The sequence below is a fragment of the Calliopsis andreniformis genome, chromosome 6 (genome assembly GCF_051401765.1).
Source record: "Calliopsis andreniformis isolate RMS-2024a chromosome 6, iyCalAndr_principal, whole genome shotgun sequence".
In the NCBI taxonomy this organism is placed as follows: Eukaryota; Metazoa; Arthropoda; class Insecta; order Hymenoptera; family Andrenidae; genus Calliopsis; species Calliopsis andreniformis.
This window is the reverse complement of record NC_135067.1, coordinates 5,526,139-5,545,423: the sequence shown is the minus strand read 5'-3', so window position 1 is coordinate 5,545,423 and position 19,285 is coordinate 5,526,139. Positions and strand designations below refer to the sequence as shown.

Below are 19,285 nucleotides of genomic sequence, written 5' to 3'. Positions count from 1 at the left end.
GTATCCTGTATATACAGAAAATTACTACTATGTGAAAATGTGTCTTAGGTGCAACCTTACCAGCTCTGCACAGTAGGAAGACCTATAGGATCAAAGTGCCAATTATGTACTATATGCTGACCGATTACTATATTTCCCCTTTTATTTTCACATCAAACAAGATGTAGCATTATTAAACTGAAAATATTTTTGTAATTTTCAGTTTTATAGGGTTGGATCTTGTTATATGTGAAAATAAAAGGAGGTGTGGGCAGAGTAAACGCTCTACACACAGTACCCAATTGGTAGGCAAGCCATTAGTAAATATGGCTTCTTACATGTATTATTCTTGTGCCATGAGAAGTCCCTCGAAAAACAGGGTCTTTAATGCCTTTAAAGGGACTTTTCATGGAACACGAATAATAGGTGGTTGGATGAATTAACTTTGTACTAAAAATTTTGTTACTATAGCCGATTATAAGGGTTACTCGATCATCAGTGATCAGCAGTTCATATTTGTAATATTTTTTTAATACATTTACAATAAACACATTTTTAAATTTATCAGCTGTTAGGGTAATATTAATGTAATCAGAAATTCACAAATTAAGTTATATGACTAAGACTGAATTATGATATACGTACTGGTTATTATGAAAGAAATGGTAGCCATCATTTTTTCTAAAAAATTTATATTTTCTTTTTTTGTGATTTGGATAATTTCCATGCAATTCGATTGAAAAAAATAACTTTTTATATTTTGGACTTATACCACTTTCATAATAACCAGCACATATTCTTGTTTTCGGTAATTTAACAGCACTTCCACGTATTTTTCTCGTATTCTAGTAGGAAATATGCTGTTTAGATAATGAAGTGTTCAAACACAGGAACTGTTGGTTTCTCACAGATAGCAAAACGTTTGGATAACGGAGGTTCTACTGTATGCTTTTCTGAACGGAAGAACATGAAGAAAGAAGAAAAATTACTTAGCCGTGATTGTGTTAAAAAATGTGTTATACATATATTTTAATCTATTGAGATTTGCTAAGAACACTCATGTTCTGTGCTGTTATATTTATAATGATATTGAATATTACTGATAATAAAATCAATCGAAACGTTAGATAAAATGAATCTACTTAGAAATAATTCACTTTTAATTATTTTTTAATATTTGGTGTTTAATGCAGTGAAGTAGAGCTTTCAATTGAATATTCTTTTTGTGATGAAAAGATAATAACTGTAAAAAATGATGATAACTCTTAGTCTTGCATGAGTTTAGCTAGCTAAAATACATTTTCTTGAGCGAATAGTATTAATATTCAGTTCACGATTAATTTACGTGCGATACGATAATTAGTAACCGTTAAGTTTATTTCTTTCGCATCCTGAACGGAAATAGATCTTCTAACGAATCATTCTTTGAACCCAATAAAAATATTGCAACTCTTTCAGAAGATTTACATTATTTTAAAGAAATGTCAATTGCTGAAAAGGCTATCATTTAATCAATTTTGTAACATGCATAAGACGTTCATGCATAAATAATTATAATAAGTATAGGTAATTCTTGAAGCTGTGGTATAAATGTGCTAAAATGTTAGTAACTATAATATAATAAATTGTATTAAATAAATCATTATATTACATTGTAAATTGCATTATGTACATAATTAACATATCCTTCATAATTAAATGTATTCCTATAACTTAATATTTTGAATCTTTAAGTTAGACCATCATATATTACGTAATTTGTTTAATAAAGTTTTTGCTATTGCCAATTGTTTCGATAAATAAATATTACTGGTATTATAAATTCGAAAAATCAGAAGTGACAGTAAAATATCGTTTAATTTAAGGTAAATTTGAATACTCCATGATACACTATAATATGTAATTTATAAATTGACATTTGTTATTTAACAAAATTTTATCTATTGCAACTATCTTTTGAATTTAATGTATTTTTAACTCTCTATGTAATATTAATTGTGTTAGTTTCCAAATTTTATATTTAATTTAGATACGTACCTATAATCTCTGCTACAAATTTGACAATATTTTATGCAATGAGGGTGCGTCTTTCGATAGTCTTTCGTAACATTATGGTGTATGTGTGATTGTTTTCTTTTGTAAACAACTTTGACAGTATGTAAAATAATTTTAGTTCTAACCTTAATTGTTAAACAGTTACCATTTGCAACTTCTACGAAACTTAAAACTTTTATATTTCCTGAAATATTACAAATATGTAAGATATATAAACACACGTAAACTTTTTTGACGAGCTAAATATATTTAACACAAATTATTTAAACTTTCGTGCATCTATGATATTTATAAGCTCTATGACGCGAGAACGGAGTATTATTTATTAAACTCATTTACACGAGCAAATGTAAGTTGAATCTAATTTTTAAGACTCTATCTAGAACCGAAAGACAGCAGTAAGAAGTAGCAATAACAAAACTTAGAAAAACCCTCGCTACCATTCCCACACGGCAAAAGCAAAAATGAAATTCCTTTCGTCCAGCAAGCAAACAAACCCTCTCTTAAATGTTTCATCCACAGAGACCAAGGATCCCCAAGTTCCATCGAGCCGCCCCAGAATTTGCTACGCCTGCGTCGTATCGATCCGTAATTGGCGGTCTCGGCCCTCCAGCTGAAACAGCAGTATGGCAGAACGGGTTCAATGAATCTATCGCGCTCGTAATATGGAAAATCGTGTGCGGGTCAAAAATCGCGGAAAAACCGAGGTAACGATACAGTGTGCACGAGAGGGCAATGCGCTGGACAGGCAGGCGGCTTCTGCTCTGGCTGTGCGTGTCGCTGCTCCTCGCCCTGATGGGACGGTTGCTGGTCAGCCGTGGAATACGTCTGTCGAACCTGACGATCGGTAACGACGACATCCCGATGCCGAAGGGCCACACGGCACCCCAGCAGGACCAGCCAGCTGGGGCGCCCGCCTTCGCGGCTGGCATGTACATGGCGGGTCTACGGCCCAGGAACCGAAGTTCCTGCAGATGGTACCACGGTCTGCCGGACGTTATTTCGTATTCGGCGTCCAAGGTCAGCTGGAGCCCGGAAATCGGTGAGAAGAGCCCCTACAGGGTCCTACCGTTTGTATTGCGCGGAACCGAGGAGAGGAACAAGCTGCCCCAGGTGACCCTCTGCACCCACGCCACTGCAGATCATGTCTATGGAATCGTGGAATTGGCCAGGAGATGGGAGGGCCCGTTGAGCCTAGCCATTTTTACGCCTGGCCTCGATGCTGGTACCGCCGTTGCTCTCCTCGATCGGGCCTGTCGATGCGAGCCCGAAATGTACAAGGTTTCCCGAAACGGGTCGTCTGAAGTATCACTTAACCCAAACGCTGTCGTATACCGAAGTCCCTGAGCTCGTGGTCGACGCATTTCTCTTTGGGGTATTTCTATTTCGAGGAGTGTTGTTAGTACAAGGGAAACAATGTTAAGGTGAAGTTATTGAAGTCTCTTGTAGAATTTACAAAAGTACTCTAACAGGCCTGACTTGAATAGAATCGTTAAGAGTTGTAGGTTTAACAAAGGTCGTCTTCCTGTAGTAAAGCTACCTTTGCTAAGTTTACAAAGGTCCGTCACAGGTCCTACAGAAGTCTACTCCGATTAAATCTACTCAGGAGACTTTTGCAAGATCTGTATGACTATTTTTTGCTGTGTAAAGAACTGGATACTCCGGTTGTCCAGGTACTCGGTTCCGTTCTGGGATACAGAGTATTATGTAAACAAACTAGGTGAAGTTAAAAACCGGTAATACTCAAAATATATCAGATAACAATAAACTTCTATTATTTCTGAACTATTATATATTTCTTTAAGACGATTTGCTATTCTCTTTTCCTAGTTTTCCTAATAGCAAAGGTACTAATACTTACGTATTGACAATCATTACATTTTGATATGTTATTTTGCATTGTTGTATTGTCAATAGAGATCTTTACTGAAGTATCCAATCGGTTAGATAAATAGTAACAGCTTTAATTTGGAAGCTTGATTATGGGGAACATTTTGTGAAATTTCTTTTCTCATGAAATTCAGAATAAGCAGAATACGGAAATCATTTATACAAGGCAATTCACGCAACTGTAACGAAGCATATCTTTTTTTGGTTGAAGTTAGAAGAAAATGTCAGAGGAAAAAGATGAATTGTTTTGCGAGAGGTATAAGAGGATATTAATTTTACTCTAGGTGGACGCTAAATCATTCATCCCTCATAACCATTCATTTTTTGCTTGTTACATTTGCGTGAATCACCACATACAGGCTCATTTGTGATTGAAATTTATTCTGAAACTTTTTTCGATACTAATATTATACAATAATTCAGATATTCAGGCTTTATTTGATTCATTAATTAAAAAAGAGATAATTTAAAGAAAAGTTCAATCTCTTGATGTGTATAGGTAGATATCTATATGAGAACTGAATGAAAATTATGAATTTTTTATTTTTTGCGAATTCAATTCTTTTTCTCCAATTTTTATAAGAATGATTGATATACTTATCTATACTAACAATTTCAGTGGATTATCTCATTGATACAAATTTAGTAGTCATAATTATAGTGAACAAAAACACACCTAAGTGAAACTTTACATAGATATGCTACTTATTATACAGCAAAGCTTTCAAATTATTCTACACAGACTAAATACACTTCAAATATAGATCAATTTAAGTTAATGAAGAATTTGTAAACACTAAACGTTGCAGTTTCTTATAGTCACTTTCCCTTTTAATTAAACCTCCAAATAGGAATACCCCTTAATGCATTCTAAACTGTTCTTGATTATATTAACCCTTTGAGTATTATAAATGTATATCCGTTATGTATATGCACTTAGGCAAGTAGTATTTAATTTTAGTTAGTAACTGTACATAGAACACTCATAGGTATCGGTACACGTGATTATCAGATGTGAATGGGGATGAGAATTTAAATTTTAACACACAAAGGGTTAATGACGAAAATACGATAGTATCTCAAAGATGTAGGAAATTTGACGCTTCTTTTAAACCCACGAAACTGCCGAGTGCACAGCCATGCGATTGTTCTTTTATAGCAAAATAATTCAATTCAAATCGACTTTTTAAGGAACTATGTCTACCCAGAGGCCTAGAAAAAGATACGAATTAAGGAATTTTTGTTAGGAGAAAGTATAGATGAAAATGAACCTATGTGTATATGTACCATACGTAGAATATAATTACATAAATTATGACATAGGTACCTGCATATCGTAAGTAAAAGGTAGCTATTAATGAGTGTCTTTCGGCCTAAAGACGAAATATATTAAAAGTAGAAATCCTTAATGTTCCCTTAATTTGCATCACTTTTTCAGATCTTTAAATAGATGTAATCCCTTAATTAATACGAAAAAGGCAAACAAAGCAGCTTCAATATTTTTTCCACTTTTAAAAATAGTTATGCTAACAAGTAAGATAAATATATGTAGTTGTAAGGTAAAATAACAAATTAGATGTTTTTATTTTCAAAAGACTTCTTTTCTTAAAATAATTCTCTCTTTTTCTCTGTTTTCACGAACTGAATTATTAAAGCACAAATCACTCTCCAGAAAAATGTCTTTTATTCTCTATAAATTCATTGCTGATACCCAGTCGTGAGTTTATAGCAAGTGAATGTTACTTTGTCATTTAGAATTTTTAACATCAGTACTGTATCATACACTTATATCTTACTACTTTCCTTAAAGAATAGTTGGTACCTTTAATTCACCTTCCTTTTGCTATAAAAGTAAATTCCATTTTCCATCTTAATTAAATTACAAACTCAAGTTCTCTGAAAATATAGCATTACGATAACTTACATCATTTTACCTTACAGCCACATTATAGAAAATCAGTAGCTAACAACTGTACATATATATAGATCGCTCCAATCACCAAGTCTTACTTAACCAACGCAATATATGTCTTATAATTCCTAGCTACCCACATAACACAAAGACATTTTAAAAACGTCTTAAAGACATCTAATGAATTCCTAAAAATGTCCAAAAGACATTTAAATGTCCATAAGACGTTTTAAAGACGTTCAAATTATGTCGTAAGACGTTCAAGCATGAAATGGACACAAAGTAGATGTTTTTAAGACATTGTGTGTTATCTCGGTATAAACTCGTCACTATCCCCCTCACATCTTCAAATTATTTTCTCAATCTCTCCGCTCTGCCACTGACAAGAACAACCAATTTACCGCGCATGAATCGCCTCCAGACCCCTCCTACACTCAATAAACTCGCTGCGAGTTTATATATCGAGTACCTACTGTATCAGCTTCTAATTCCCATTCCTTCGTAGGTGTCCGTACACTTGGTGTTCCCAGCGGGTCGTCCACCTGCCTTGAGCCAAGAAACTCGGACGCAGGGTGACTGCGCTGCGTCCGATCTCCAAAAGGGAGAGGCAGAGACGGAAAGGAAACAGAGGCACATGACATATCCCATTAACGTGGCCAGGAATGTGGCACGAACGCAGGCGAACACTAGCCGTGTTCTGGTGACGGACATTGAACTGTTACCCAGTAACAAGCTAGCGTCTAGCTTCATAGAGATGGTCCGCGGTAGGCAACCGAAAACTGGGGTTGTCTTCGTGGTGCCAGTGTTCGAAATCAAGTCCACTGAGAGACCGCCCTCGACCAAAAAGGAATTGTTGCTGGCGACGAAAGCTGGCTTGGCAATATACTTCCACAGGTTCGTGTGGATGAGCAAATCAATGTCTGGATGAGGTTATTTTTTGCTTATCTAGAGGAGTTTCAAGAGGAACTGGGATAGTATGTCTTAGGGTCGAAATAAGAAGATAATGTTATGTAGATATAGGTTTAGGAAGCTTAGGAAGGCTCTAGCTGGTATGGCGTGAGTGGCGTAACACAATGTGGTGTTATTCCCAGTTATTTTAATAAAAAACCTTTAATAAAAAAATAATAGGAAAAGATATGGAAAAATTACAATTTTTAACTTATTATCGCAGTGAATATTTAATGAATATTTTTAAACTAAATATCGAAAGTTGAATTACTGTAGAACTTTGATTATTAAGAACTTCTGTTACTTATAAGATTGTGTAATAACAGTAAGAGTATAGTAGAACATCGATTGAGACTTAAGCAATGATTTAATAGTAATCTGAAAATAATAAAACTAGCTATTAAAAGAGTGCTTTAAGTTTTAATCTCGTGGCATTTCGGATAATTGAGGTTCTACTACTACACAGGGTGTATCACGAGAAACAGAACCTCTAGGTATTTCCCTTATTTATCATTGTGTCAAAAAAGTACTTAAGATTAAGATAAAGTTTCACTATTTGAAGAGATATATACAGTGATGGGAAAACAATTTTTCAAAGTCATTTGTTACGAGATTTCGAGGTCATCAGTATTTTTTTAAAAGAAGATTTGTTAGTCTTAAGTACTTTTTTGACACAAGGATAAATAACGGAAATACTTAGGTGTTCTGTTTTTCGTAACTCATCATGTATAAATTATGGGATTCAGCCATACCAGATACGGATCAAATATGAAGGTAACGATGAAACCTGTTAATGTATTACGTGGATGGTAACTAACTAATTAGAAATGATGAGTAAGGGAACTCTTATCACTAGTCTTTACTCGCGTGAAAATCATACTTTTAGAGTTAATTGTTGTGTCAACAATTCATATTTGTCTTACCATAGATAAGACTAAAAGAAAATTAGAGAAATTTCGAGGATAAAAATAAATACGATAGAAGTAGCGTCAAGCTTATGACAAACAAATGCAGTGAATAATTCGATTGCATATATTTATGTGTAAACGAAGTTCATATAATATCTGTTTCCTATCCCCGCTTGTAGAACTTTGAAACACTCTACAAAAAATTAATTAACAATACGTGTAAATAATTTATATAGTGTTTGTGTTTCCTAGATTCGTCTGCTCCCATTGCCAACGGTTTCCTGGACTCGCCAGATGGTTGATTAGGCCAGACCCAGGCAAAGTTAAGCCACTTCTTATCACTAGAAGAGAGTTTCCGCATCATAGGTGGGAGCCTGTTTTTATTGGAACTCGCGACGATCCCCTTTACACAGAAGATATGTCTTGGGAAGGAAAACAAGACAAAATGACTCAGGTGTAATACAAATTTACTGACGAAACATCAAATACAAAAATTTGGAAATCCACAAATTCCACATTTTTTAATTCGTCTTTTAATATACAATCTCTCAATTTTTTAAATTTGCTTCACGAGTCATTAATCCTTTAATCAAATTCTTTTTACAGTTTCACTTTCACGATTCAGTATTTTATTTTAATTTAATTTCGCTTAAAATAGCACCCTAAGTTCTGTATAGCCCTTGAAAAATTGTTTGAATGCTTCAATGATTCTTTCGAAATTTTTCGAAGTTTTTTAAATATTTGAAAGTCGTGCTAAATATAAAAAGAGATTAATCTATCGCTTAAAGCTAAAGAAAATACATTAAGAAGTTATAATTTCGCTTCCTTCTAAATTATGTTCTGAAAGTAGAAGAAAACAATATTTATCTTCAGTTTTTATTGCGACTATCTTTGAGAAATGGAGGACAAATCATTCAAATGATCCGACTTTAAGAATTAGACTAATTGCACGCTATAAAATTCGCGATAAATAAAGCGAGTTTAATGCAAGAACATACTGGATTCAGTTCTAATAAGTAGACAGAAGTTTTAATATTATTTCAAATCATTTTACACAGTTTTTTTGCAAATTTGCATATTGATATAATACAGTACAGAACACGACATACAGTACAAAGATAAATTTTATTAATGTTTATTTGTTTGCACCTTTTAGATGTTCCAAATGTGTCTTCTAAACTATCGGCTAGTTATACTCGACGGTGCCTTCTTAGTTCATACACCAGGTATTAAACGAAAAACAGCGAAAGTTGACGTGATGAAGCAAGAATTTTTTAGACCTCACGAGAGAAGAAACGCTCGTATTTATCAGCGCGTAATTAAACGCTTATTGAAACAATATCCTACTAATCGTAAATGCGCACAATGATATTTGATATAGACCAGCGTTTAACAGCGAGAACATCCTAGATGCTAAAGAGTCTTTTGATAACTAATGCATAGTCATTGTTCCACTATTTTATTAATACTGTTATTTGCAAGATACCGAGTGAGTCTAATATAAGATTCTAATTCAGTATTGAACTTGTTCTTCGATGGAGAATATACACAAATACAAGAAATACAGTAATAACTTATGCAACAGCTGTAACTATACAAATAAACTCACAGCATTAACAAGAACTACTGTAATTGTTTTTACTATCAGATTTAAAGAAGTATGTATGCATAAAACTTTTATACAATAAAATAAACTATGGTTGAGATACAGTTTAATGCATTTACTTCGAATAAATATTATTCATACGAATAAAGAAGTTTGAAAAACGTGAAATAGTTCAATCAACATGTCCCAAAAGAATATGGAGTCTTAAACATAACCCATCATTATTACGAGTCGTACTCGATGTTTTAGAGTATTTTAAATTCATAAATTCATATTCAACAGCTTAGATAGAAATTTTTTTTGAATAAAATTGCTTATTTACTTACATATTTAAAATTACTTACTTAAATAAAATTACTTTCAATAAATAAAATAATTAAATTACCAATACATATTTATATAAATTATGAAAAGTATTTTGTACATACAATAAATTTTACTCTTTTATAAAATGAGGCGTATATGATTCGACATTATACTATTGTGTTATTAATCGCGCTCATACTCAGTTGGGTAGATTCTGAATACACGACCACAAATACACCATCAATCTAATCAATCACACATGCTTGGAAGTGACTGGAATTGGTTTTACGCGTTTTGCTCCACATATGATTGGTCAGGTTGGTGCTATAGCATGGCAAACTTTAAAAAGAACTATATAATTGATTAGATCGTGAATTCAGGGTCTTTATAAAATGTTAAACTAAGCGTATGTACATACGTATGTATAATTATAAAATGTGTTCGTCTCGAGATACGTAGATCTACATGTATGCGTAGTTATACATATATCGACAAATTTAAAAATGAAATAAAGGAGAGTTAGCAAAATAAAGAGAGAAGGAAGGAAGAGTAAATAAGTTAAATATAAATCTAACTGTCTTTTACACACGTGTATAATAAAACTTTCGATTTTAGAATACAGCATCTCGCCCAACACCTGCTGTCAGTAACACCTGTCCGAAAATTAGATTTAAAATTCAGATAGTGTTCTAATTCGATACACTGCTGAAGATATTCATTAAAATTGACTATCTAAATAAATTGAAATTCAATGAATTCTTTTCAGTATTGTCTATATAGATTTATTACACATTCTTGACTCTACAGCTAGTCTTAAATATAGCTCTACAAACGGTATATTTTTCCGAGTCAATTATAACGTTTACGTACACTCTAAAAATTGATTAATTCCTTTGAAAATATGAATCATGCGTCAAGTGATCGATTTACGATTTATAATTTTCGACACTGTCGTTACGTTCATTCATCAAACGTAACCAGCACTCGAACTACAGTGACAAAGCTAGCTCGCCAGGATTAAAGGCGAGGTTATCCATGAGACGTTCGTTATCGGTATGATTATACACACGCCTAGCGTGCGTTCTTAAGAGGTGATTGTGTAACTAAATTACACATTAAATGTTCGACTAACAATCAGGGTTGAACAGGTATCTAGAAGAAAAACCAATGGCAAGTCGCCTTTTTGTTTTGTAACGAAGATCGAAATAGTAATTAGGGGAAAAAAGTTGACTAACGCGCATCGGGAACTGCAGGCGCAATCTACGAACAGTGGCGAGTGGCGTATAAGAATAAGAAGATAGCCGAGGCGTGCGTTAGAGAGGCGGTTCGAGTAGGTTTTCGTTTAACTGTTTCGGTTTAACGATTTTTTAGTGGAACGTAATGGACTCGTAACGTAACGTGAATAACTAGTTACAGGAATTAAATAAGCAATCGTAGACAATGAATATATTGAAGAATATATCATCGGCTTTTTGGTCGACCGATGTTTGGTTACCGCCTAATATAACATGGGAAGATATCAAACCAAATTCAGAAAACAAATATGCGGACTATCAGCATCTTATTTATCCTTTGCCAATGGCATTTGCCCTTCTGATACTCAGATATGGTCTTGAAAGGTAACAATAATGATGCTCTTTACAACCTATCTTTCTCAATTCTGTTATGAAAAATGTCTAAGATTTTCTGTTAGGTTAAGATTATACTGTATAAATCAAGGACTAATACTTTGTACTCCTGAAAATGTATACGGTTTCTTTAGTGAAAGGTCTAGATTAAGTTATAAGTTGAAGTGACAAGGTCAATTAATATTACGTTGATCCTGATACGTCATACGCATGTACAGAGCGCTCTCTGATAGTTTCCTACCTGTCCTGATAATTTCAGTTTCTCTAAGTGGAAATATTCATTAACTTAATGATGTATTCTATAGGTATTGTTTCGGACCATTTGGAAAATCTCTTGGTATAAAAAATACAAGGACAAAAAAAGCACCTCCGAATGATATATTAGAAAAAGCTTATGTTAATAGAAAAATTAAACATAAACAGGTAAGTTTATAGTACTTACAATTAGGCTAACATAATTTACGCTGCTCTAATTGTATACCTTCCGTATATTTAATTACTAGATTAGTGGAAGTTTGGTCATCGGTTCATCGTAAAATCCTCTTTGGTTTGATAAAATAACTATACAATTTTAACTTACATTTATTTAAGAAAAATGAATATTGTTGGTCATCATAGATATTAAATAATATCATCTTGCAATCGCCAAAGACTTTGAATTCTAAATTATATGTTTGATATTAGGTTCGTGAAACAGATTCATGTAATCTAAATCAAAGTATGAGAAATTAAATGTTATGGATTTTTTTATAATGTGTGGATATATTTTAAGATCCTGGCACTGGCTAAGCAATTAGATTGGTCTGAACGACAAGTAGAAAGATGGTTGCGATTAAGACGTACTCAGGATAAGCCATCTACGCTTACAAAGTTTTGTGAAACCAGGTTAGTTCCATATTTAGGGATACATCATTTATTTCATAAAAATCAATTTTTGAATTATTGTGTTAATAATTATAATAACTAAAATAAGTATTAAATTTCAACATGGATTGTGTCTACGTAGAGGTAATCTATCTTGCAATATTTAATAAACTTTAAAATCTTTAATTACAGTTGGAGATGGTTCTATTATACGTATTCATTCCTCTATGGTTTTATTATTCTGTGGAATAAGCCATGGTTATGGGACATAAAACATTGCTATTACAATTATCCATATCATGCGGTTTCATTTGATATATGGTGGTATTATATGATCTCCATGGCATTTTACTGGTCTCTCTGTTTTTCACAATTTTTCGATGTGAAAAGGAAAGATTTTTGGCAAATGTTTATTCATCATATAGCTGCTATTGCATTAATGTGTTTCTCATGGGTTGGAAATTTAACTAGAATTGGTTCATTAGTATTATTAGTACATGATTGTGCTGACATTTTTCTAGAAGTAAGTAAAATTTATGTAAAGAACCATACAGCTCTTACATACAATATATTTCTTATTACACATGTATTAGAAATCATTTTAAAAATTTGTATTCTACAATTCACTTCAGAAATGAAATTTTTAGAATATTTATGTTTACATTGTATTCATTTTAGGCTGCAAAAATGGCCAAGTATGCTAATTACCAAAAAGTATGTGATTGTATATTCGTTATTTTTACGATATTATGGATTGTCACACGTCTTGGCGTTTATCCATTTTGGATAATTTACAGGTATTTTTTTATCAGTTTTAAACACCAATATAGTACAATGTAATCATATTATCTTTAATGTATTAATTATGTTGTATATATTTCAGTACATCGATAGAAGCACCTAAGATAGTACCAATGTTCCCAGCATATTATATTTTCAATTCTCTATTAATATTATTGTTATTACTTCATATGATGTGGACATATTTAATCCTAAAAATTGCATATAATGCTTTTTATGCTGGTCAAGTAAGTTTACGTCATTAAAAACTTTATCCTTGTACATAATTATAAAATATTTTTCATATATGTAATACATATATGTATATTGAATGTTTCAGATGGAGGGTGATATTCGTAGCAGTAGTAGCGAAGAAGATATTTCAGATGGCTCCACTGAGACTACTACTGTAAACAATTCTACTACGAATTACGTTAACAAACAAAATTCAAGATAAAAAGTTCATTAACGAATACTTTCTAGAAAAAGTTACTATAACAGTAATAAGGCAGAAGTTTAAACATTTAGCCAGGCGCTAATTTATTTCAGCAAATCTAATAAAGCCTTGCATTTATCGTAGAATAATAATTAAAAATCTTAACTTTGACGAAGTTATAGTATGGTCACTGACCTATGAAATATTTACTTTCTTTATCACTATTAATATTTTCTAAAATATTTTAGCGCTTTTATACAATATGTAGGAATCGTACACTTTTTTCATATCTGAGATGTCCATCCATTGCCTTTAGTATTATTAATTATGAAAAACGAACTTGGAAAACTGTGAATTATTCTTCTTATTAATAGTTTCATTTATTTATACGTATCTTATTTAAAAACTTAGAGAAGTGTATTTTTTTTAAGTAAATTCTAATTATTTAATCATACAAACAATGGACCAAAGTTTTAAAATGTTTAGTGTCTGTATGTTTCCAACCTTTTCAAGGTCTCGCGATTGATTATACTTAAAAACAATTATTTATTCACTTGAGTCTATTTTACAAATGTCAAACAGTGTCTTAAAACTTATGAATAAGAAAACTAATAACAATATTTTCAACGAATTTAAGTTTCCTTATATTAATCTACCCCTATTATACATAATTTCTTAGAACGATTGAATTTATTTAACTTTTATAAAATCAAAATAAGAGTTCACTACATTAAAGTAAATGTATTTTCCACTCTATGCTAGGAAACGTATACTGAAATTTAGATGATAAAGAAACGAATCTTCAACATAATTTAAATAAAAATGTTATAAAAGTGAATAATTTATTTACAAATTACAAAGGAAGCATGAAATAAATAAGTAAAAACACAATACTCTCTTTTCTTCTTATCCCTTCTTAAACACGCACCACTTTTTAAAATTATTTTTCTAATATAATTTCTACTTTGTCTATACTATAATTTTCAGTTCATGCATAAAATATAATGGAAACGTTAAAAATATAGAAAAAAGACCATGAAGTATGTGTTACGGAAGCAATTTAAGAATTTAAATCTAGCGCCAGTTATTAGTGTAAGTATCTCGCCATATTTGATAAACGATACTTGACGACACTGTCATAAAAGCCTCCACTCTTAAAAAATTGTCTCATTATGGTGTGGCATTTCCTTCTTTTTTGGTGGCCGGTCTTGCTTTCTTTTATGGTCAAATACGATTCAGAAAACGGGTCACCTTGAGGTGTCATTCAAATTTTAGCGGGTCCCGGCGTTTCATCACGTTCTCGTTATAGCTATACCTGTTTTATTTTGGGAGTGAATAAATACCTAAGGGACTATAATGGGAGGAAAATGGTCAAGTATGGATCCTGCTCAGGTCGAGGTGCCGGAATTAAAGACTTTGTTGGACAGAGATCCGTATTTAAAACCATACGAAAATGAGTACAGAAAAAGGTATCGTGTTCTCTGATTAATAAATGTTCACTTTTTACTAAATTATAATTAATAATGTTCAATTTCGTTCAATACAGTCCTATATTCTGTTTGAAAATCATTTTATGGTCGTTTACTGTGCATTCATTTTGTTAATATATCTTTTCATAAATCTGCACACTTGTTATCAAGCATAGTAAGAAAAGAATTTTCTGTCTTCGTTTCGCATTGAAAATAATATTTTTTCATTAGATATGCGTTATTCAAAGATTATATGGACAAAATTGAAGCTGGAGATGGTAATTTGGATAAGTTTACAAAGGGATATGAATCTTTTGGAGTTCATATAAATGAAGATAATAGCGTTGTTGCAAGAGAATGGGCACCTGGAGCTCAAGAATTATTTTTAATGGGAGAATTTAGTAAGTAATAAAATAAAATATTATAAAACAAGTGGAGTGACTAATTTAAATTGCATAATGTTTAAAATAATCTAACAGAGTTTAAAGTTTCAAATACATATATAATTTGTTTTAACATGGTAATTGTTAACTAGTTTGTGCACTCTGAAATAGATCTTTTTGATCATTTATAATTCTTTATGTCAGATTGTATTAATATTCAAATAGGTATAGCTTCTGTTACTGAATGAATAAATGTCTACTAAATGTACTAAACAAATGAATAACTGATTTATGAAACTTGTTTCTTATATAAATTTTGTTCTTAGTCAATGTAGTATTTTTAGAATAGGAGATATACATTTATATTCTATATGGATGTCTTCATTCTATATCTTCATTCTGCTTAGACTTAACAAAATACATTAGACTTTCTGACCTTGAAAAAGAATATGTATGATAATGGGAAGATAAAGACTTTTCGTAAGACCTCATAAAGGTCACTATCTTTTGAGGTTCTAAGATCATCAGTATATTTCCATTAGAAAAAAAGTATATGTCCACTATTATTATATTCCAAATTTAATTAATTGATATATAGGAAGAAATAGATAAATATATATACATATATTTCAGTAATATGTAATTACAACATGAACTTTGTATTATGATCAATATAATTAAATTCATTGAACCTTGATTCTTCATAGAATTAAAATATTAAAAATTGATTTTTTCGGTAAAGCTATTTTATGACATTCTTATGTTTCCATTTGTACTTCATTTGATATTTTTTTGATGAAAGTACATTTTTTTCTAACTTTATTTTAGAGAGAAATTAACATTAAATTCTTTAATGTAGCTTCTTTTATAAAATTTCAAAAAAATAATTTTGAAAAGAAAATGATCCTATCTTCATATTTTAACATTTAAACTAAGTATTTTTTGTTCTCAGTGCTTGTTTCTAAATAAATTTGTTTTTATTTGTAAAGGTATTTAAAATTTAATAAATAGTTTTGATACATTCTATACAAAATAAATCTTATGTAGCATTTAGTGTTAAATATTTAAATAAAATTTACTTATAGAAATAGCAAATATATTACATATCTTAATACGTATTTAATTTTTTATTGTTAGATGGTTGGAATAAGACAGCTACCCCTTTCAAAAAATTGGAATATGGAAAATGGGAATTGCAATTACCGCCTAATCCAGATGGCAGTTGTCCTCTAAAACATCTTGCTGAAGTTAAACTAATTGTAAAGGATAGAAATAATGACTTATTGGAGCGAATAAGTCCATGGGCTAGCTATGTTACACAAAATCGAGCTGAGAGCAACACCTACAAACAACGCATTTGGCATCCATCCCCTGAAAATGTATGTATCAATGGAATATACATAATATTTTTTCATTATAAACTCATTATTATCTCTTTCATATTTTATGTAATAATTCTTCATATTTTTTCAATATCATTTTGAATTGAGGAAAAGTGCTTCATCAATACATAAACTATCTTGCTTTTCATAAGCCTGCTTCTTGTACTATGTCAGAAATTTACAACAGAGAAATACCATATACATGTATCATTAAAACAATATTTTGGACACGAATGTATAATAACTAAATTTTTTCAGTGTTACAAATTCAAACACCCCAAACCAAAGAAGCCAGAGAGTCTTAGAATTTATGAATGCCACGTTGGTATTGCAACTCAAGAATTAAAAGTTGGTACATATCTAGAGTTTGCTGAACATGTGATTCCTCGCATTGTTAAACAAGGTTACAATACCATACAGTTAATGGCTATTATGGAACATGCCTATTATGCCAGCTTTGGGTACCAGGTATGTATTAAAGACTGTATAGTAAATTTTAGATGTCTATTACATTTATGTTAATTAAATATAATTAGGTAACATCATTTTATGCTGCCTCATCTCGTTACGGTACACCAGAAGAATTGAAACAGTTGATTGATACAGCACATCAACATGGTTTATATGTTCTACTGGATGTAGTACATTCCCATGCATCAAAGAATACTTTGGATGGATTAAATTTGTTTGACGGTACAGATAGCTGTTTCTTCCATAGTGGTCACCGTGGAGAACATCCACTTTGGGATAGTAGACTGTTTAATTATGGCGAATATGAAGTATTACGGTTTTTACTTTCTAATTTACGTTGGTACATTGAAGAGTATGGTTTTGATGGATACAGGTATTTAAATATTTGAAATCTATTTTATAATATAAAATTGGTTTGTGTACCTATAGTATATTACATTATTGTTATACAGATTCGACGGTGTTACCTCTATGTTATATCATTCAAGAGGATTTGGTCAAGGATTTAGCGGTCATTATGATGAATATTTTGGTCTCAATGTTGATGTGGAAGGCATTGTATACCTAATGCTTGCTAATTATATGCTGCATTTCTTGTATCCAGAAATTACTACAATAGCAGAGGATGTTAGTGGAATGCCTGCAGGCTGCAGGTACTATACTTCAAATTTAAGAAAAAAAATAATTTTAGTATAAATCCTTTACTAATAGTTTTTTATCAATGGTCAAGACCTGTCAGTGAAGGTGGTCTAGGATTTGATTACCGATTAGCTATGGCTATTCCTGATAAATGGATAAAGCTTTTGAAGGAAGAGAGCGATGAGAATTGGAAGATGGGAGAGATTTGTTGGACATTATGCAATCGAAGATGGATGGAAAAAACTGTAGCTTATTCAGAATCTCATGATCAAGCTCTTGTAGGTGATAAAACGATCGCGTTTTGGCTTATGGATAAGGAAATGTACACACACATGAGTGTAATAAGTCCACCCAGTGATATTATTAATCGTGGCATTGCTCTTCATAATCTTATTACATTAATTACACACGTACTTGGAGGAGAAGCTTATTTGAATTTCATAGGTTAGCACTAACACTATCTCTGCGAGTTATACAAATGTATACTCTCACAACTAAATTTAATATTTATTTAAATTACTAGGTAACGAATTTGGTCATCCTGAATGGTTAGACTTTCCTCGTGCTGGTAACGGAGATAGCTACCATTATGCTAGAAGACAATGGAATTTAGTGGATGATGAATTGTTGAAATATAAATTTATGAATAACTGGGATCGTGCAGTAAATACTCTTGAAGAGAAATATGGATGGTTACACGCTCACCCTGTAATGTTAACTCGTACATTATATTCCAGAACATTTTTATACTTGGTATATAAATAGTTTTTAACAAAATATTTCCTTTTTTTTGTACAGGGTTATGTAACCTGGAAACACGAGGAAGATAAAGTAGTTGTTTTTGATCGAGCAAATGTCACATTTGTGTTCAATTTTCACCCAGTAAAATCGTTCCCTGATTATGCAGTTGCATTAAAGGAACCAGGAACTTATAAGATTATTTTATGTAGTGATGATAAAGACTTTGGTGGAACAAGTCGTGTAGATACTAACACACGACATTTTAGCAAACCAGAACCGTTTTCTGATTACCCACATCGCATGATGGTCTACATTCCTTGTCGCACAGCTATTGCCTATGTTAGAGGTAACATTTATATTATTATTTAGTAATATTTCATATTGACTACATCATAATAATTAATAATAATTTTTTATTTTTAGAAGAATAAATATCATTTATGGGCATACCTAAATGACTGATGCTAAACAACTATATACATATTAAAATATTACTTTTTTTACCAAAGTTTAGATCAATATACAGTTTTTGGTAAGGAATACTGACTCAAACGTTATATATAAAAAGTTTTATAATGAATTTAGGAGTTTTAAATTAACACCTTATTTACATAAAGCTGATCAAAACTGAAAGTACAAACTATGAAATACTCATTTGTGACAATACCGAAAAACAAAAAAAAATAAAGCTAAATGTTATTTGCATCTAACAATACATGCAAAGATATATATTTTTTAAATATTTTATTCAAAATTATGCGAAATTTATTACAGTTACATATAGCCTAAAAGGAAAAATTTATATTTTTAGCTACTATATTTTTCGTATTTTTAAATATACGCACAATAAACGGGTTTGTTTTTAAATTTGTGTAATTATTTATATCA

At 31.4% G+C, this 19,285-nt stretch overlaps 3 protein-coding genes across 3 annotated transcripts; all 3 read left to right on the top strand.

The window, feature by feature from the left end:
* Positions 1-2,686: 2,686 nt before the first annotated feature.
* Positions 2,687-9,402, top strand: LOC143180893 (beta-1,4-glucuronyltransferase 1). The gene is made up of 4 exons (XM_076380926.1): positions 2,687-3,315; positions 6,342-6,730; positions 7,945-8,146; positions 8,849-9,402. The coding sequence occupies exons 1-4, from the start codon at positions 2,770-2,772 to the stop codon at positions 9,059-9,061; spliced, it is 1,350 nt and encodes a 449-aa protein (XP_076237041.1). The 5' UTR covers positions 2,687-2,769; the 3' UTR covers positions 9,062-9,402.
* Positions 9,403-10,402: 1,000 nt separating this feature from the next.
* On the top strand, positions 10,403-14,182 carry Schlank (ceramide synthase schlank). The gene is made up of 7 exons (XM_076380125.1): positions 10,403-11,223; positions 11,538-11,655; positions 12,005-12,117; positions 12,289-12,619; positions 12,775-12,893; positions 12,980-13,124; positions 13,217-14,182. The coding sequence occupies exons 1-7, from the start codon at positions 11,045-11,047 to the stop codon at positions 13,331-13,333; spliced, it is 1,122 nt and encodes a 373-aa protein (XP_076236240.1). The 5' UTR covers positions 10,403-11,044; the 3' UTR covers positions 13,334-14,182.
* Positions 14,183-14,572: 390 nt separating this feature from the next.
* On the top strand, positions 14,573-19,257 carry Agbe (1,4-alpha-glucan-branching enzyme). Its single transcript, XM_076381018.1, has 10 exons — positions 14,573-14,781; positions 15,013-15,182; positions 16,302-16,543; positions 16,805-17,014; positions 17,083-17,390; positions 17,470-17,670; positions 17,748-18,100; positions 18,180-18,364; positions 18,455-18,743; positions 18,821-19,257. The coding sequence occupies exons 1-10, from the start codon at positions 14,669-14,671 to the stop codon at positions 18,826-18,828; spliced, it is 2,079 nt and encodes a 692-aa protein (XP_076237133.1). The 5' UTR covers positions 14,573-14,668; the 3' UTR covers positions 18,829-19,257.
* The last annotated feature ends 28 nt before the right edge of the window (positions 19,258-19,285 follow it).

Coding starts and splice junctions, on each gene's coding strand:
- LOC143180893 (XM_076380926.1), top strand. CDS start 2,770: ATGCGCTGGACAGGCAGGCGGCTTCTGCTCTGGCTGTGCGTGTCGCTG. Junction 3,316..6,341: donor GCGAGCCCGAAATGTACAAG/GTTTCCCGAAAC, acceptor ATTCCTTCGTAG/GTGTCCGTACACTTGGTGTT. Junction 8,147..8,848: donor AACAAGACAAAATGACTCAG/GTGTAATACAAA, acceptor TGCACCTTTTAG/ATGTTCCAAATGTGTCTTCT.
- Schlank (XM_076380125.1), top strand. CDS start 11,045: ATGAATATATTGAAGAATATATCATCGGCTTTTTGGTCGACCGATGTT. Junction 11,656..12,004: donor GAAAAATTAAACATAAACAG/GTAAGTTTATAG, acceptor ATATATTTTAAG/ATCCTGGCACTGGCTAAGCA. Junction 12,118..12,288: donor ACAAAGTTTTGTGAAACCAG/GTTAGTTCCATA, acceptor CTTTAATTACAG/TTGGAGATGGTTCTATTATA.
- Agbe (XM_076381018.1), top strand. CDS start 14,669: ATGGGAGGAAAATGGTCAAGTATGGATCCTGCTCAGGTCGAGGTGCCG. Junction 17,015..17,082: donor ATGCCAGCTTTGGGTACCAG/GTATGTATTAAA, acceptor AAATATAATTAG/GTAACATCATTTTATGCTGC. Junction 17,391..17,469: donor TATGGTTTTGATGGATACAG/GTATTTAAATAT, acceptor ATTGTTATACAG/ATTCGACGGTGTTACCTCTA.